Source organism: Triticum urartu, chromosome 1A, assembly GCF_056163025.1.
Source record: "Triticum urartu cultivar PI428250 chromosome 1A, HENAU_Tu73, whole genome shotgun sequence".
Lineage (NCBI taxonomy): Eukaryota > Viridiplantae > Streptophyta > Magnoliopsida > Poales > Poaceae > Triticum > Triticum urartu.
This window is the reverse complement of record NC_141873.1, coordinates 333,629,395-333,647,715: the sequence shown is the minus strand read 5'-3', so window position 1 is coordinate 333,647,715 and position 18,321 is coordinate 333,629,395. Positions and strand designations below refer to the sequence as shown.

Sequence of the window (18,321 nt, the reverse complement as noted above, 5' to 3'; positions counted from 1 at the left end):
CTGGGCCCCTCGAGCATCATCTCTCGTGGATTTTTCTTCCCAAAATCATATATATTCAGAAAAAATCCGTCAGTTTTTATTCCGTTTGGACTCCGTTTGATATGGATATTCTGCCAAAAAAAACATGCAACAAACAGGAACTGGCACTAGGCACTGGATCAATATGTTAGTCCCAAAAATAGTATAAAAAGTTGCCAAAAGTATATGAAAGTTGTAGAATATTGGCATGGAACAATCCAAAATTATAGATACGATGAAGACGTATCACTAATAATCTTCAGAGACTTCAGACTAAGTTTGCTAACCTTCAGAGTCATCATGACACTCTCTTATCTGATCATGTGAAGCTTTCTTATGAATTTCTTCAAAGAAAGCAAGGTCTTAAGCAGGTAAGGGTGAGTTATGAAGATCTTTAGAAGGAACGCGATTCATTGCTAGCTCAACAGATCAATTCCGCTCAGGTTGAATTCATTCCACCATGTTTGAAATGTATTGAACGAGAATCTGCTAATTCTTCACCTGAAAGTTCAAATGCTTCTATTGCTGCAAATTCTTCAGTTGTCTCTGCTATCACAAATTCCTCATCTGAGGATACCACTAGTATCACTGACAATGCAGGGCTGAAGGAATTGATGTGACAGGCATGTACAAAAGCCTCGAAGGGCATCAGGCTCCTTGTGATGTGCTTAAAAAGCAGATCCTCAATAGGAACCCAAGAAAAGAGGGTATTGCCTTTGAGATGAAACTCAATGCTGATGGGACCTACTGCAAAGGGACCTCCCGTAGATCCATCTACATTATCTGGATTTACATGTGAATCTTCATATTCTTTTGATGAGTCATTTGACTCCAACTATAAACTGTTCAAAAATCATAATGGTGAAGTATTTGCTAGATATGTTGGCACTAACTGCAGGAATGGTTCCCCTATGAAGAAAATCTGGGTTCCCAAAAGGTTCCTTGAAAGTCTTCAGGTGAATGTCATCATGACACCACCTGTGAAGAATAGGAACCCCAGATCAAATTGTTCATATGGACCAAAGTCTTCATAAGGATCCAAGTCCTCATATGGACCAAATTCCTCACGTGGATCAAATTCCTCATATGGATCCAGATCTTCATATGAACATCATCGTTCTAACACTTACGTTTTGCAGGGAAGATCTAAGGGCTATGAATATATGCATTATTCTTCAAATCGTTATGTTCATAAGTCCTCGAAGAATTTCTCTGCTTATTCATATGCCTACTCTAACCCCTCTTATGTGAAACGAAGTGGACTGGCGTCTATGCCACCTTTCCCTTATGGAGCTCGCAGAATAATGAACTCTTTGCCACCCCTCCAAATGTGGGTGGTGAAAAAAAGAACTAATCTCTTATGCAGGGATAGGTCTCCAGACGAACTTAAACATCTGAAGAATTTGCTGGAGACCTGAATATGCTTGAAAGGACGCAAGCTAATCATGAAGAAATGAATTTTCGTTTCTCACGTCCACATACTGCTATATCTGTTCTATTGCTTGATGAAATTGTGAAAGTGCGTTAAGTCGACCAGAGGGGGGGTGAATAGGCGAGTTTTATGAATTCTTCACTGTGGAATTTCAGGGTGAGGAAATTCCTAAGAGAAGAACTACTTGCAGCGGAATAAGTACTCAGATGTAAAAATAACAGAACATAAGCATGGTCTTCATGATGAAATGAAAACAAGCACAGAGTATAGAAAGCGTAAACACAGGACAAAACATGATGAAGACAAACAGACTGAAGAAATTGAGAAAGACTTCAGTCAAGGTCTTCAAACATATATGAACAAGCACTCAACACGGTAATGAGGAAATGGAAGGGTTGAGGAGATAGAACCAGTAGGCTTGGTGAAGACAATGATTTGGTAGACCAGTTCCAACTACTGTGATAGTTGTACGTTTGGTTAGGGCGGTTAGGTATTCAAACCTGAGGACACACAGTCCCGGACACCCAGTTCGGAACACACATCTCAGGACACTTAGTCCTCATCGTATTCCCCTTGAGCTACGGTCACACAGACCTCGCCCAATTACTCATGGTAAGTCTTCAGGTGACTTCCAAACCTTCACAGACTCGGTCACTCGGCGATCCAAAATTTCCTCTTGGACGCTCTAGACCATGACGCCTAACCATATGGAAGATGCACAGTCTTCAAAGGTAACAAGCGTCGGATCCACGCAGGATCAATCTCTTCAGTGATGCTCAATCACCTTGGGTTTGTAGGTGAGGGAGTCCTGGATTAGGGGGTGTCCGGATGGCCGGACTATACCTTCAACCGGACTCCTGGATTATGAAGATACAAGAGAAGACTTCGTCCCGTGTCCGGAAGGGACTTTGCTTGGCGTGGAAGGCAAGCTTGGCGATACGGATATGTAGATCTCCTACCATTGTAACCGACTTTGTGTAACCCTAACCCTCTCCGGTGTCTATAAAAACCGGAGGGTTTAGTCCGTAGGACAACATACAGAACAACAATCATACCATAGGCTAGCTTCTAGGGTTTAGCCTCTCCGATCTCGTGGTAGATCTACTCTTGTACTACCCATATCATCAATATTAATCAAGCAGGACGTAGGGTTTTACCTCCATCAAGAGGGCCCGAACCTAGGTAAAACTTCGTGTCCCTTGCCTCCTGTTACCATCCGGCCTAGAGGCACAGTTCGGGACCCCCTACCCGAGATCCGCCGGTTTTGACACCGACATTGGTGCTTTCATTGAGAGTTCCTCTATGTCGTCGCCGTTAGGCTTGATGGCTCCTATGATCGTCAATAGCGATGCAGTCCAGGGAGAGACCTTCCTCCCTGGACAGATCTTCGTCTTCGGCGGCTTCGCACTGCGGGCCAATTCACTTGGCCATCTGGAGCAGATCGAAAGCTATGCCTCTGGCCGTCAGGTCAGATTTGGAAGTTTAAACTACACGGCCGACATCCGCGGGGACTTGATCTTCAAAGGATTCGAGCTACTGCCGAGTGCGCCGCACTGTCACGACGAGCATGATCTAGCTCTGCCGCCGAACAGTACCCTGGAGGCCGCACCCGCATCGGCTTCGACCCTTAATTCGGAGCCAACTGCGTCGATCGAGGATGGGTGGTTGGACGCCGCCTTGGGGGCTGCGATCCCAACGGCGATCGAGCCGAACACCAGCCCCGCACTCCGCGAGACTCGTGACTCCAAGGAGCCGGACTCCTCTCCGGACTCCAAACCCTCCATGCCCCTGCCGATCGAATTCGATTGGGCGCCGATCATGGAGTTTACTGCCGCGGACATCTTTCAGCACTCGCCTTTCGGCGATATTTTGAAGACACTAAAGTCTCTCTCTTTATCAGGAGAGCCCTGGCCAGACTACGGTCAGCAAGGTTGGGATACGGACGATGAAGAAATTCAAAGCCCACCCACCACCCACTTTGTAGCCACTGTCGACGATTTAACCGACATGCTCGACTTCGACTCCGAAGACATCGATGGTATGGACGCCGATGCAGGAGACAATGAAGAACCAGCGCCTATTGGGCCCTGGAAAGCCACCTCGTCATATGACATATACATGGTGGACACCCCAAAAGAAGGAGATGGCGATGGAACAGCGGAGGATGACCCCTCCAAGAAACAGCCTAAGCACCGGCGTCAGCGGCGCCGCTCAAAATCCCGCCAAAGCAAATACGGTGATTCCAGCACGGGAGGTAATAATACTCTGGAGAGTGCCGAACAAAACCACCTCCAGCAAGATTCAGCACAGGAGGATGGAGAAGCCAGCCCTCATGAGAGAGCGGCAGACATAGAGGTCGAGGACGATAATTATATGCCTCCCTCCGAAGACGAGGCAAGCCTCGACGACGACGAATTCGTCGTGCCAGAGGATCCCGTCGAGCAAGAGCGTTTTCAACGCAGGCTTATGGCCACAGCAAGAAGCCTCAAGAAAAAACAGCAACAGCTTAGAGCTGATCAAGATTTGCTAGTCGACAGATGGACTGAAGTCCTTGCGGCCGAAGAGCATAAACTCAAACGCCCCTCCAAGAGCTACCCAAAGCGCAGGTTGCTACCCCGATTAGAGGAGGAAGCACTTAAACCTACATCACTAGCACTTGATACGGCCGACCGGCCACCTCGTGGCCGCGACAAAAAGGCCTCTTGGCCCTCCACTCAAGCCGCACCCCGTACCAAGGCACGGGAAAATGCGCCAGACCTGCGAGATATGTTGGAGGACAAGGCAAGTCAAACAAGATCGATCTACGGATCGCGTGGGTGCCCCACGACTCGAGACGGTAACCGTCACGCTGGACACAAATCCGGTAGGGCCGAACACAGTAGACAAAACTCATTGGAGCTACGTCGTGATATAGCCCAGTATAGAGGCGCCGCACACCCACTATGCTTCACAGATGAAGTAATGGATCATCAAATCCCCGAGGGTTTCAAACCCGTAAACATCAAATCATGTGATGGCACAACAGATCCTGCGGTATGGATCGAGGATTATCTCCTTCATATCCACATGGCCCGCGGCGATGATCTCCACGCCATCAAATACCTCCCACTCAAGCTTAAAGGACCAGCTCGGCATTGGCTTAACAGCTTGCCAGCAGGATCAATCAGTTGTTGGGAGGACCTAGAAGCCGCATTCCTCGACAATTTCTAGGGCACTTATGTGCGACCACCAGACACCGATGACCTAAGCCACGTAATTCAGCAGCCAGAGGAATCGGCCAGGGAATTCTGGACACGGTTCTTAACAAAGAAAAATCAAATAGTCGACTGTCCGGACGTAGAGGCCCTAGCAGCCTTCAAGCACAATATCCGTGACGAGTGGCTTGCCCGGCACCTTGGACAGGAAAAGCCGAAATCTATGGCAGCACTCACGACACTCATGACCCGCTTTTGCGCGGGAGAAGACAGCTGGTTTGCTCGTAGCAACAATATGACCAAGAACCCTGGTAATTCGGATACCAGGGACAGTAGTGGTAGGTCGCGTCGCAACAAGCAGAAGCGCCGCATTAATGGCGACAATGCTGAGGATACGACAGTTAATGCCGGATTCAGAGGCTATAAATCCGGTCAGCGGAAAAAGCCATTCAAAAGAAATCCTAGGGGCCCGTCCAGTTTGGACCGAATACTCGACCGCTTGTGCCAGATACATGGCACCCCCGAAAAGCCGGCCAATCACACCAACAGGGATTGTTGGGTGTTCAAGCAGGCAGGCAAGTTAAATGCCGAAAATACCGACAAGGGGCTGCATAGCGATGACGATGAAGAGCCCCGGCCGCCGAAAAACAATGGACAGAAGGGTTTTCCCCCACAAGTGCGGACGGTGAACATGATATACGCAACCCACATCCCCAAGAGGGAGCGGAAGCGCGCGTTAAGGGACGTATATGCGGTAGAGCCAGTCGCCCCAAAGTTCAACCCATGGTCCTCCTGCCCGATCACCTTTGATCAAAGGGACCATCCCACTAGCACCCGTCATGGCGGATTCGCTGCATTGGTTCTAGACCCAATTATTGACGGATTTCATCTCACTAGAGTCCTTATGGACGGCGGCAGCAGCCTGAACCTGCTTTACCAGGATACAGTGCGGAAAATGGGCATAGATCCCTCGAGGATTAAGCCCACCAAAACGACCTTTAAAGGCGTAATACCAGGTGTAGAGGCCAACTGTACAGGCTCAGTCACACTTGAAGTGGTCTTCGGATCTCCGGATAATTTTCGAAGTGAGGAGTTAATCTTCGACATAGTCCCATTCCGAAGTGGCTATCACGCACTGCTCGGGCAAACCGCATTCGCCAATTTCAACGCGGTACCTCACTACGCAACCGTCAAGCGCGCCCGGAGTAACCTACAACAAGACCGTCTGGCACGTTCCGAGCAGGCGTAGCAATACGGCCCCAACCCCAGCCCTCGCAAAAATGCGACGCCAGTGCTTCGCGTACATAACTACGCTCTAGAAATACCATGGGTACAGGGGGAGGGGCACCATCACGGGACGCCCGAAACACGGCTTAAACCGCACCAGGGGCTGCCGATTTTTTTAATTTTCTCTTACTTTCAGGACTCCATTCTTCGGAAGGCCTGTTCGGCAATTCAATTGCCGCACAAACGATGCAAGAACCAGGGAAGCAGACAAGCCATGCCGCATTAAGGAACTCCCAGGTGGTCTCTATCACGAGCAGTATACCTGTTTCGCATACCATTCCGCAGCCTGCCCGTGGAACGGACATGTTAAATAGTCCAACCTTTTGCTTATCGCATTATTTGTATCGTTCTGCTTTGATCGCAGCCCTTTTTAATAAACAATGCATAACTTTTGTCTATTTTTGCATTACTCTTTTTTTTACAAATATATGTTCCTTAACGACATGTTGCACCCGTACACTTTGGTACGGCCAAAATACGCCAGGGGATTTAGTACCCCTCAATATGGTGTGAGAAGTCCGAACACTTTAACAAGTGCGGCACCCCGAACTTATATCATTATATGCATCGGCTCCGAATCATGACTTGGGTCAATAGTTGGGTTTGCCCGGCTCCTATGTTTTGGTGCCTTACATTCCGCTATGTCGGCTAAGCTAGCACTAGGAGAACTACTGCGATTGTGCCCCAGTTGAGCTGGGTCGAGCACCTCAGTAGAGAAAGCTAAAACTGACTGTCATGATGAAGCGAGAGCTGGTCGCTGTTCGAGAGGTTTTTCGAGTCCCTAAAGACTTATGCCGCTTAGAGTGAGGATTCGGCTCTGTCTGGCCAAGGCATGGATAGCGCCCCGAACTCGGTCTTCCGAATACCAAGGGCTTCGCCGAAATATACAATTATAGAATTCTATGGCTAAGTGTTAGTGTTCATGCATTATAGTCCGATTGTCTTGTTCGTTGTGCTGAGCGCCTCCCTCGAAGGACCCGAACATGGGGAAAAGAGCGCTCAGGTTTATCCCCGAACACCCCAGCACTAGCGGCATGGGGGCAGAAGTCGACGACTCGCCATCTCTCAGAATTGATAAACAGCCGCACAAAAGGTAATATTTTAAATTCCAACAGCATTGCTTAGCGCATATGAACAAGTTTTCAGCGCACAGGACAAAACGAGCGAGTTTTACTAAAAAATTACATCCCTGGAACATTCATCCGCCATAAGGCAGGCACCCTTCAGAACATCCTTATAATAATTCTCGGGCTTGCGATGCTCTTTCCCCAGCGGTGGCCCGTTCTTCACAAGCTTCTCAGCATCCAGCTTGCCCCAGTGCACCTTAGCACGGGCAAGGGCCCTACGGGCACCTTCAATGCAGACGGAGTGCTTGATGACTTCGAGCCTTGGACAGGCCCCCACCAGCCGCCGCACCAGCCCGAAATAGCTCCCAGGCAGAGCCTCTCCAGGCCACAGCCGAACTATGAGGCCCTTCATGGCCTGTTCGACCGCCTTGTGGAGCTCGACCAGTTGCTTCAGCTGGTCGCTCAGGGGCACGGGGTGTCTGGCCTCAGCATACTGAGACCAGAACACCTTCTCTGTCGAGCTGCCCTCCTCGGCTCGATAGAATGTGGCGGCATCGGACACGCTACGGGGAAGATCTGCGAACGCTCCTGGAGAGCTCCGGATTCGGGTAAGTAACAAGTAACTCACGTTTATGTGTTTACTTTGCATAAAGAATGCCTTACCCGCCACTATCTTTTTCACCGCATCCAACTCCTGGAGGGTCTTCTGGGATTCGGCCTTGGTAGACTTGGCATTTTTAATAGCCACCGCGAGCTCGGACGCTCGCGTCTTTGAGTCAAGCTCCAAACTCTCATGTTTTTTCATGAGAGCCTGGAGCTCTTGCCGCACCTTGCCAACCTGGGCCTCATACTTCTCCCGCTCAGTGCGCTCCGTGGTTGCCCTCTTCTCGGCCTTGCACAGCGCTTGCTTAAGGGTCGCCACCTTAGACGTGGCGCCTACAATAGCCACGATAATCCTGTCAATTTTTGCAATTACACTTTTTTATATATATTTAAACAAGGTATTTCTTACCTTCCTTGTCCTCGAGCTGCTTCTTGGCACGCCCGAGCTCTTGCTCGGACTGCTCGAGGTTCTGCTTTAGCGTGTCCACTTCCGCAGTCAGTGCGGCGGACGCCAGCAGAGAAGCCTGCATACACATATTGACTCCTTTTTGTTAGACTCCTGCGAATTTCATTTGATCCTCTATTCGGCTTTTCTTCCCGAACGCCAAACAGAGCATCAGGGGCTACTGTCTATGTGGTAATATTATTTACACATTCTTTAATTGCCTCAAAGCCTGTTAAAAGGCTAGCACAAGCTTCAGTCAGTCCACTCTTGGCGGACTGAACCTTCTGGACCACCGCACTCATAATGGTGCGGTGCTCCTCGTCGATGGAGGCGCCTTTGAGCACCTCCAACAGATTATCCGGCGCCTCCGGTTGGACGGGGGTCACCGGCATGGTGGGCTTGCTCCTCTTGGAAGGAGGTCGCCCGCCGGACTCTGGAACCTTTGAAGGTTCCGGAGCGGTGTCCGGCCTAGAGCCAGACTTGGAGCCCTGGGGGGTTTTATCCCCTTTACTCCTGGAGTCCGGGAGGTCGCCTTGCGGTGCCTCCAGGACCACCTCCTCCTGGCGTGGAACCTGTTGGGACAACACTTCGGCGTCGTCCGTAGGACGGGGGGAGGTAGCCGTCAGAAGCGAATTCACATCCGACGAGTCCAGTGAACCGCTCGATGACGCGTCGAGCCGGTCTTTGGGTGGGCTGCATAATCATATTCGACATAAGGGAAAGCTGTGCAATAAAGGAATACTATGAATTACTCTGGTATCCGGATACTTACGATTTCGCCAGGGGCTTGGCCCTGAGCGGCCACTCCTCTCCGCCGTCGTCGGCGTCGGTGGAATAGTCCGGAGGAAGGGTTTTCCCCTTCTTGGACCCTTCGGCCTCCCCAGTGAGGGCGGCCTTCCTTTTCTTCTCTCCCCCCGCTGGAGGGGGAGAGGTCTCTTCTTCCTCCTCCTCGTCTTCACGGGAGGAATGCGCCTTGGAGCCGTCAGATGATGAACCCGACACCTCCTGGCACCGGGCACTTTTTCAAGTCCCCGTGGCCTTCTTCGTGGCCTTCTTCTTCGGCACCACATAGGGTGCCGGAACCAGCAGCTTCGCCAAGCGGGCATCGGCTGGGTCTTCGGGCAAAGGAGCCGGACAGTCGATCTGTCCGGACTTCGCCTGCCAATCCTGTCAAAGGTAAGGGAGCTTAGATCCCGCATAGAGTTAAACTATGAAAAACTAATACCCTGTAAAAGGTACAAACAACTTACCGCGCTAGCATGACGCTGCGCGCTGAATCCGTGATCCTCAGTAGCGGATGCGGGAGCCTCGGCGCCCTTGAAAAGCACCTTCCAGGCATCTTCGTACGTCGTGTCGAAGAGCCTGCTCAGAGGTCGGTGCTGCACCGGGTTGAACTCCCACAGATTGAAGGCCCGTTGTTGACACGGGAGGATCCGGCGGATGAGCATAACCTGGACTACGTTGACAAGCTTGAGCTGCTTGTTCACCAGGGTTTGGATGCATGTTTGCAGTCCAGTCACCTCTTCTTTGCTGCCCCACGACAGGCCCGTCTCTTTCCAGGACGTGAGCCGCGTTGGGGGTCCGGACCGGAACTCGGGGGCTGCGACCCACTCAGGGTCGCGCGGCTCGGTGATGTAAAACCACCCTGATTGCCACCCCTTCAGGGTCTCCACAAAGGAGCCCTTGAGCCATAAGACATTGGGCATCTTGCCCACCATGGTGCCTCCGCACTCCGCCTGGTTGCCACGCACCACCTTCGGCTTGACATTGAAAGTCTTGAGCCATAGGCCGAAATAGGGGCGGATGCGGAGGAAAGCCTCGCACACGATGATAAACACCGAGATGTTGAGGATGAAGTTCGGGGCCAGATCATGGAAATCCAGGCCGTAGTAGAACATGAGTCCCCGGACAAATGGGTGGATAGGAAAGCCCAGTCCGCGGAGGAAGTGGGGAAGGAACACTACCCTCTCATGGGGCCTTGGGGTGGGGAGGAGCTGCCCCTCTTCGGGAAGCCGGTACGCGATGTCGTTAGACAAGTATCCGGCCTTCCTTAGTTTTTTGATGTGTCCCTCCGTGACGGAGGAGACCATCCACTTGCCTCCCGCTCCTGACATGGCTGGAGAAGGTTGAGGAGGGGAGTGCGGACTTGGGCGCTGGAGCTCGAGTGCACGATAATGGATAGGCAGAGGAGGAAGAAGGCGTAGGTGAAAAGGTGGATCCTTATCCCCTTATATGGGTGGACGCAACTACGTGTCCCCACCAGCCTGGTAAAACTCGCTTATCTCCAAGCGCCATAATCAATGGCACGGTTGGGTTACCCACGCTCGTATTGATGAGAATCCCGGAATAAGGGGACACGATCTCTGCTTCGACAAGACGTGCCAAGGAAACCGCCTCGCATGACACGCTGAGGTGGGACAATAAAACGATTCGAAGAAAGGCTTGGCCGTGGTGCGATGTCACACTACGGAATATGTCAACAGATTAGATTTGTGTAAATATTATTCTCTCTATGGCAATATGTGGAAACTTATTTTGCAGAGCCGGACACTATCTTTGTGTTCAAAATCTTCTAGGAAGTACTTGGAGGAGGAACCTACCTTGCAATGCCGAAGACAATCTGCACGCCGGACTCGTCGTCATTGAATCCTGGTTCAGGGGCTACTGAGGGAGTCCTGGATTAGGGGGTATCCGGATGGCCGGACTATACCTTCAGCCGGACTCCTGGATTATGAAGATACAGGAGAAGACTTTGTCCCGTGTCCGGAAGGGACTTTCCTTGGCGTGGAAGGCAAGCTTGGCGATACGGATATGTAGATCTCCTACCATTGTAACCGACTTTGTGTAACCCTAACCCTCTCCGGTGTCTATATAAACCGGAGGGTTTTAGTCCGTATGACAACATACAGAACAACAATCATACCATAGGCTAACTTCTAGGGTTTAGCCTCTCTGATCTCGTGGTAGATCTACTCTTGTACTACCCATATCATCCATATTAATCAAGCAGGACGTAGGGTTTTACCTCCATTAAGAGGGCCGGAACCTGGGTAAAACTTCGTGTCCCTTGCCTCTTGTTACCATCCGGCCTAGACGCACAGTTCGGGACCCCCTACCCGAGATCCGCCGGTTTTGACACCGACAGTAGGTGTTTGGGTTTGGGTTTTCCTCATTCGACGATTTTCGCTCAAAGTCCTCGGAGGATGGGATGCTCTCAAATGACAAGTGGCAGTTTCTCTCGGAACAGCCAACCAGCTAGTGGTTGTAGGGGGCGGCTATTTATAGCCTAGGGAGCAGCCGACATGATAAGACATAAATGCCCTTCAATGATATGACCGTTAGGTGGAAGGATATTTTGGGACAGCTGGCGCGTAGCACAACAATGGTCGGAAATTTGACTATCAAATTCCTCAGGGCTATCATGTTCCTCACTTGTAGGCAATCCACACTGGTGAACTTCTAACTCCTCAGTCAGAACAAATTCCTCAGAGACTAGAAGAACTTTGTCTCTGTCATGGAACAAGTTGACTGAACTGCATGAGATTTCCAATGGCTTCACTCAAAGGAATTGGTAGGTGTAGGAATTTGAGTTGAGCATCACTTGGAAACTTTTCCTTAGTATTTCCTCGACCCGCTTTAACAGTACAGTGTTTCCTATGACTTAAGAAAGAGAAAATGAAACTACGAAAATAAAAGTCTTCATGCTTCATGTTCCTCGAATGAATACCAAGTCTTCATGGTCACATCAATTTCTTCACTTTCAAAGTCTTCAGAAATCCAAAGTCTTCAGTCGAAGAACTTCATTTTTAGGGGTCTAGTTTCTCTGTAAATATCAAACTCCTCATAGACTTATAGACCCGTGTACACTCACAAACGCATCTGTCCCTTAACCTATAAGTCTTCAATACACTAAAATTAGTAAGGGGCACTAGATGCAATTATAATCTCCCCCTTTTTGGCGATTGATGACAATATAGGTTAAGTTCTCAACGGGGATAAACATATGAAGTGCAAATACTGATATTGAGGAATTTGATTGCAAGATATAGAAGAAATCCCCCTGAAGATGTGCATAGTGAGGAATTTTCGTTTAAAGCAATGCACACTTGAAGAGTAGAATCATGGAGATCTCCCCCTATATCTTGTAACTCATACACGCATTTAACATATAATATGAAGAATTTCAAATGCATGATGAAATATGGTGACTGATGTAATTTAGCATGCGAGAGTTGTAACTTAGAAAAAAATGCCCATATAAGTAGACCCGCTTGAAGACTAACTCATATTTCTCCCCCTTTGTCATCGAATGACCAAAAGGGACGAAAAATGAGGACTAACACCCCTGAAGAATATCATCACTGAGTCGATGAAGGAGCGCCAGCATTGTTGGGGTCGGTTGTTGAAGTAGGGCATGTCGCAGTGTCGTCCAAGTCTTCATGTTCATCAGTCGCGCATGATGAAGAATATGAGCTGGCTACCAAGGAAGGAACTTTAGTCTTCTTGAATTTCTTCGCTGGTGGCGGCTGAGACCATTCAAAGTCCTGCTTGAAACCCATTTGCTTCAGACCATCTTCACCATACAGATGTGACAAAACAGTCAGGTGCGACCGAAGACTTCATGGAGGTAGTAATGGTTCTTCTTCACTACATTGTGTGTAGTAGTCATGATGTGAAGAATTGAACCAAACTGACACTTAACCCATTTGTGATTGTGATCGACCTTCCGGTGAAGACTGAGGAGAAGCTCACGATCAGTCATCACCCTTGGAGCTGTGCCTTGAGGATTTTGCTTAGAAGCATTTACGACAGAGTCATGAGTGGCAGAGTCATCATTGGTGGAGTAGGATGCAGCTTTGCCGAACAGACCATCCGATGGACGAATGCCTTCATCAATAATAGTAGTAGCCTTGCCCTTTTCATCAGATGAGGAAAATGTCCGCTTGAGGATTTCTATTGGGGGCAGGTAACTGACATGATTCTGAAAATCAGCCTTGTAGTTGAGTGAAGACCTTGTTCTGAGGAATCTCATAATCCAGGGAGCATAAGGCTTCAACTCAAATGGAGAGAGGGCAATATTGGCCAGAGTCCTCATGAAGAAATCATGATAGTTGATAGGAATGCCATGTATGATATTGAATAGAAGATTCTTTATGATGCCAACAACTTCTTCGTCATTTGAATCATGGCCTTTAATTGGACTCAATGTCTTCGTCAGAATGCAATAGACAGTTCTAGGAACTAACATCAATTCCTTCACGAGGAATTTGGTCCTTGGAGCTTGACCGGGCTTCAGCGGCTTCATCAATACTTGCATGTAGTGAGCGGTATGTTCAGGTTCATGATAGATGCAACGAGCACCTTCAAGGGGAGGACTGACAGGCAGGGCATGAAGTAATTTAGAGGCCGGTGCTTTGAAATGTGTGTTCTCTGTCATCCAGTCCAATACCCAAGTATTCACATCTCCAGCTTCTCCGATGATGTGCAGCGTTGCGTAGAACTGAAGAATTAGCTCTTCATTCCAATCAAAAATATCAGTGCAAAAATTGAGCAGCCCAGCGTCATGAAGAACACTAAGGACTGGCGTGAAGCAAGGCAGTGATTCCATGTCCATGTGAGGAATATGCTCATGGTGGAAGACTTTGTCTTTGTTGAAAAGCAGCGAAGAATAGAAGTTTGCTTGGCTGGCAGTACAGAAGCGCTTCCTTCTAAGACGAGCAGAGTCATAGGGGTTGTAGTCCGTGAAGAATACATGCTCGTGGAAGAAGTCATCAGCCTTGAATTTTTGCTTCTTTGGGAAAGGATCTTTGGTCTTGGCGTGAGGAGTGTCAGTCAATTGCATAACAACCTCAAGAATCGCAATCTCAGGATCCGCAGGTTGATGAATTTTAGTTTCTTCTTCAGTGGCAGCCTGGGTCTTCAATTCTTCAGCAGCAAAGTCATCAGCACTAGTGCCTGGAATTTCTTCAGGGATAGACGGTGTGGGGTGTGGTTCTTCAGAACCCATTTGAACTTCAGTGGTCACAGGGGACTGAGGAATTTGTTGCAGAGGAGTGAACAATGGAGAATTGGGGTGCTGACTTTCCCAAAAGTCATCATTCAGAACTGGCGTTGTGCACCCAATGTCCACATCCTCATCTTCTCCACTCATTTCTTCAACGCCGGCCTCTTCAGCAGTAAAACTGAGGCATGGGCGATGAAACAACTGGGGTTGAAGGGATTGCATCCACTTCAATTTCTTCATCCAACTGTTCTGAAGAAGCAGCAGAAGGAATGTCTTCATCGGATCCGCTTGGGATCAGGTATTCTTCATCAAAAGGAACGTGTTTCTTTGATGGCATGCTTGAGACTCGAACAACATCAATCGGATTTTCAAACGAGCTGGTCAAGTTCTTCATCTTCTTCGGAGCTGAAGAGTCTAATGAATTTGATGCTTTCCTTTTTCTTCACAGCTGCACGCTCCATAGCCTTGCTCTTCTTCGCTTCTGATGCAGAAGGAAAGATTGGACTTGGTGCAGGGGCAGGAGGAGGAGAGGAAATTGGTTCCATTTCTTCAGGCACAACTGATGCAGTTGCCCTGGTAACAGCAATTTCTTCAGGCACAATGGTTGAAGCTTCAGCTATCCTGGTAATTTCTTTAGGCGCAACACTAGTGGTTGCCCTGGCAGTTTCATCAGCGGCTGGAATGCAATCATCAGCCCTGGTAGTATCATTTTCTTCAGCAGCCTGATTATCATCAGCGGTGCTGGCATTTTCTTCAGTAGGCTGAGAAGATGCTTCAGCCTGAGGAATTTCTTGTTGCGTCGGAGCTACAACATGGTAGTGAACCGTTCAGTTAACTTGACAAATTTGACTTTGGCTCCAAGCCAATCTGCACGGTACGTGTCAAATTCATCACTGAGGTTTTTGATCTTAGTCTGAGCAGCAATAAGTTCATCAGTGGTCATTTTCACAATGTTTTTCTTTAGAAGGCGCTCCTTCTTGTATTGTGCCTTATTCAGCTAACTAGCCTTCCTGAACTTCCGTTTCTCTTCGTCAATGAAGGCAGTCAGCACATGACTTTGACCATGAGTGAGGTTCATCTCTGGCAGAGGTGTGTTGTGGTCCTTGTGCCACAAGTCAATGAAATCGAGGATCAACTTGGGATCCAGCATCAATGGCACATTACTGCCTTTGGTTCTAGCAGCCCCGTGCTGCCTGTCTTTGATGATTTTAGCGAGTTCTTCATCATCAGCTTCATCCTCAGAGGACGGTACTTGGAAGGCGACCTGCTTCTTTTGAGGACTTGGTCTAGTGCCTCGTCTTGCAATGGCCTTGGTCTTCAGTGGAGTGGGGCCAGATGAATAGTGCAGAGGAGCTGATGAACTTGCTGAGGTTCCTGAGGCAAAAGAGATGCATGTTGTCCTTTGGCACGAGGCGAGATGCGTAGTTGCTGAGGATTTGGACGGAGGAGATGAGGATTTTGCAACATGAGGAACTTGGGCGCCTTGAGGAAATGGCCGTGAGGGCTTAGTAGAAGTTGGCCGTGAGGGCATTGCAGAGGAGCTTGGCCGTGAGGGAATTGAAGAAGAAGAGGCACTGGCCTTGTGTGCGGGCTTCTTCAGCATGGCCTTCTTAGGCTTGCTAGCAGAGGCCTCAGCAGCAGCAGCAGCAGCAGAGTCTTTATTGAATTTCCTCACTGCTTCTTTTGCTACTCTGGCCAACTTAGCTTGGCGCTTGGCCCATTCATCAGGATAGTCCTCACCGCGCTTGAGCCTAGTGGGACCAGCTTCTTGGCCAGGTTCCAATGGAGGTCTTGGGCAAGGAGGGTGAAGAGCGAATTTCTTCACATATTTTGGAGTGACATAACGATATTACCTCCATTCCCGTGCCCGTCTCCTCCCTATCCTTTGTATGCGCACCTTGCGCTGATTTTTGTCCTCCTTTCCAAGTGTGGCCTCATCAGGAGTGCAATAATCCTTGTAAATGTCATCAGGGATCTCAAAGGCTGTGTTGACTTCCATTTTCTTTCCTCCCTTTTGAGGTTTCTTTCCATCTGCCATTTTCTTCAGCTGAGGGTTTTGAACTATTGAGTTCTCTGAAGAGGTATGCAGTTTTTCTTCGAGGAACGCTGCAAATAGGTTAAGTTGATGAGAACCTAGAGATTCGGCAGCGGACATGTGTACCTGTGAAGAGAGTATAGCTGCGAAGAATTTGGAGAGGTCATATGCATTCTCAGAAGTTTTTGCAAAACAAACAAGTTTGAGGAATTTGACCGGATGAGTCTTGTGGAATTTCACTAAGCGTTCTTTAACTTAGGTTCCAGAGTTGTACGGATTTGAAAATCCACACAATTGAGGAATGCTGAAGAAAAATGTTGCTTAGAGAAATAGATCAAGAGCAGATGATATGTGAGGTGTTTAGTGTGTGAAGGGTTGAGGAATCAACACCTTTTGAAGATTTGAAGACAACATCAGAATCAACAAGGGCAGTAAAACTTGAAGAATAATAGCGGAAAGAGTGAATATATTGCAAAGTTGAAGAACAACTAAGGAATTTCATAATGAGGAAAAACTCAGACTGAGGATTTTCAACTTTTGGTGGCGGTGTGACCCACTGATACGTCTCCAACGTATCTATAATTTTTGATTGCTCCATGTTATATTATCTACTGTTTTGGACTACATTGGGCTTTATTTTCCACTTTTATATTATTTTTGGGACTAACCTATTAACCGGAGGCCCAGCCCAGAATTGCTGTTTTTTGCATATTTCAGTGTTTCGGATAAACGGAATATCAAACGGAGTCCAAACGGAATAAAATCTTCAGGAACGTGATTTTCTCACCGAACGTGATCCAGGAGACTTGGACCCTGCTCCAAGGAACAAAAGAGGCGGTGAAAGTGCAACTATCCCTAGGTGGTTTTGGTAATTCATAACAACATATAGCTCATTGAGCTAATGCTATTCCAAGATGATCATTTCAGGAAAGCTCAATGATTGGCATGGCATGGATGTTGAAAGTGGAACCCTCAAAATGCTAAGGACAAAGGATTGGCTCTAGCTCATATGCTCAAGACTCCTCATTTTACATTTTAGTGGTCCAAGATCACATTGAGTCCATAGGAAAAGCCAATACTATCAAGGAGGGATGAGGTGTTGCTTAATGAGCCTCTTGCTTCATGTGCTTAATGATATGCTCCAAAATCCTCGGCTACTTTCCCATATCCACATTTGACCTAAACCCAAAGCCAAACTCGGCCTTACCAATTCTTTCAACCCGGCGCCATCGAGTTTCACTTGTCATAGCCATTGCCAAACCCTAAGCAAATCGGTTCTACCGATAGGGATCTCGGTCTCACCGAGATGGGATTGCAAACTCTCTGTTTCCTTTTTGTAACTTTTCAGTCTCACCGAAAGAGCGGATCGGTCCCACCGAGATTGCAATGTAAACTCTCTGTTTTCTTTTCGTAACTTTTTGGTCTCACCGAGAAGAGCGAATCGGTCCCACCGAGTTTGCCTGACCAACCCTCTGGTTAGCTTATTACCAAATCAGTCTCACCGAGTTTGTGTAATCGGTCTCACCGAGATTACGTTATGACCTAACCCTAACCATATTGGTCCCACCGAGTTGCATGTCAGTCCCACTAAAAACTCTAACGGTCACTAGGTTTACTATTTCGGTCCGACCGAGTTTGTTGATTCGGTCCCACCGAGATTGGTAAATTGTGTGTAACGGTTGGATTTTGTGTGGAGGCTATAAATACCCCTCCACCTCCTCTTCACTCGTGGAGAGAGCCATCAGAACACATCTACACTTCCAACTCATATGTTCTGAGAGAGAACCACCTACTCATGTGTTGAGGCCAAGATATTCCATTCCTACCATATGAATCTTGATCTCTAGCCTTCCCCAAGTTGCTTTCCACTCAAATCTTCTTTCCACCAAATCCAAATCCTGTGAGAGAGAGTTGAGTGTTGGGGAGACTATCATTTGAAGCACAAGAGCAAGGAGTTCATCATCAACACACCATTTGTTACTTCTTGGAGAGTGGTGTCTCCTAGATTGGCTAGGTGTCACTTGGGAGCCTCCAACAAGATTGTGGAGTTGAACCAAGGAGTTTGTAAGGGCAAGGAGATCGCCTACTTCGTGAAGATCTACCGCTAGTGAGGCAAGTCCTTCGTGGGCGATGGCCATGGTGGGATAGACAAGGTTGCTTCTTCGTGGACCCTTCGTGGGTGGAGCCCTCTGTGGACTCGCGCAACCGTTACCCTTCGTGGGTTGAAGTCTCCATC

The 18,321-nt window shown here is 48.4% G+C and overlaps 1 protein-coding gene across 1 annotated transcript in view; it reads left to right on the top strand.

The window, feature by feature from the left end:
- The window catches only part of LOC147991112 (uncharacterized), a 37,837-nt gene extending 22,448 nt beyond the window's left edge, over positions 1 to 15,389 (top strand). The window contains exons 2-3 of the mRNA XM_087538528.1: positions 14,499 to 14,674; positions 15,015 to 15,389. Coding sequence (XP_087394654.1) covers positions 14,499 to 14,674; positions 15,015 to 15,389 — 551 coding nt within the window. The remainder of the gene's footprint in view (positions 1 to 14,498; positions 14,675 to 15,014) is intronic.
- The last annotated feature ends 2,932 nt before the right edge of the window (positions 15,390 to 18,321 follow it).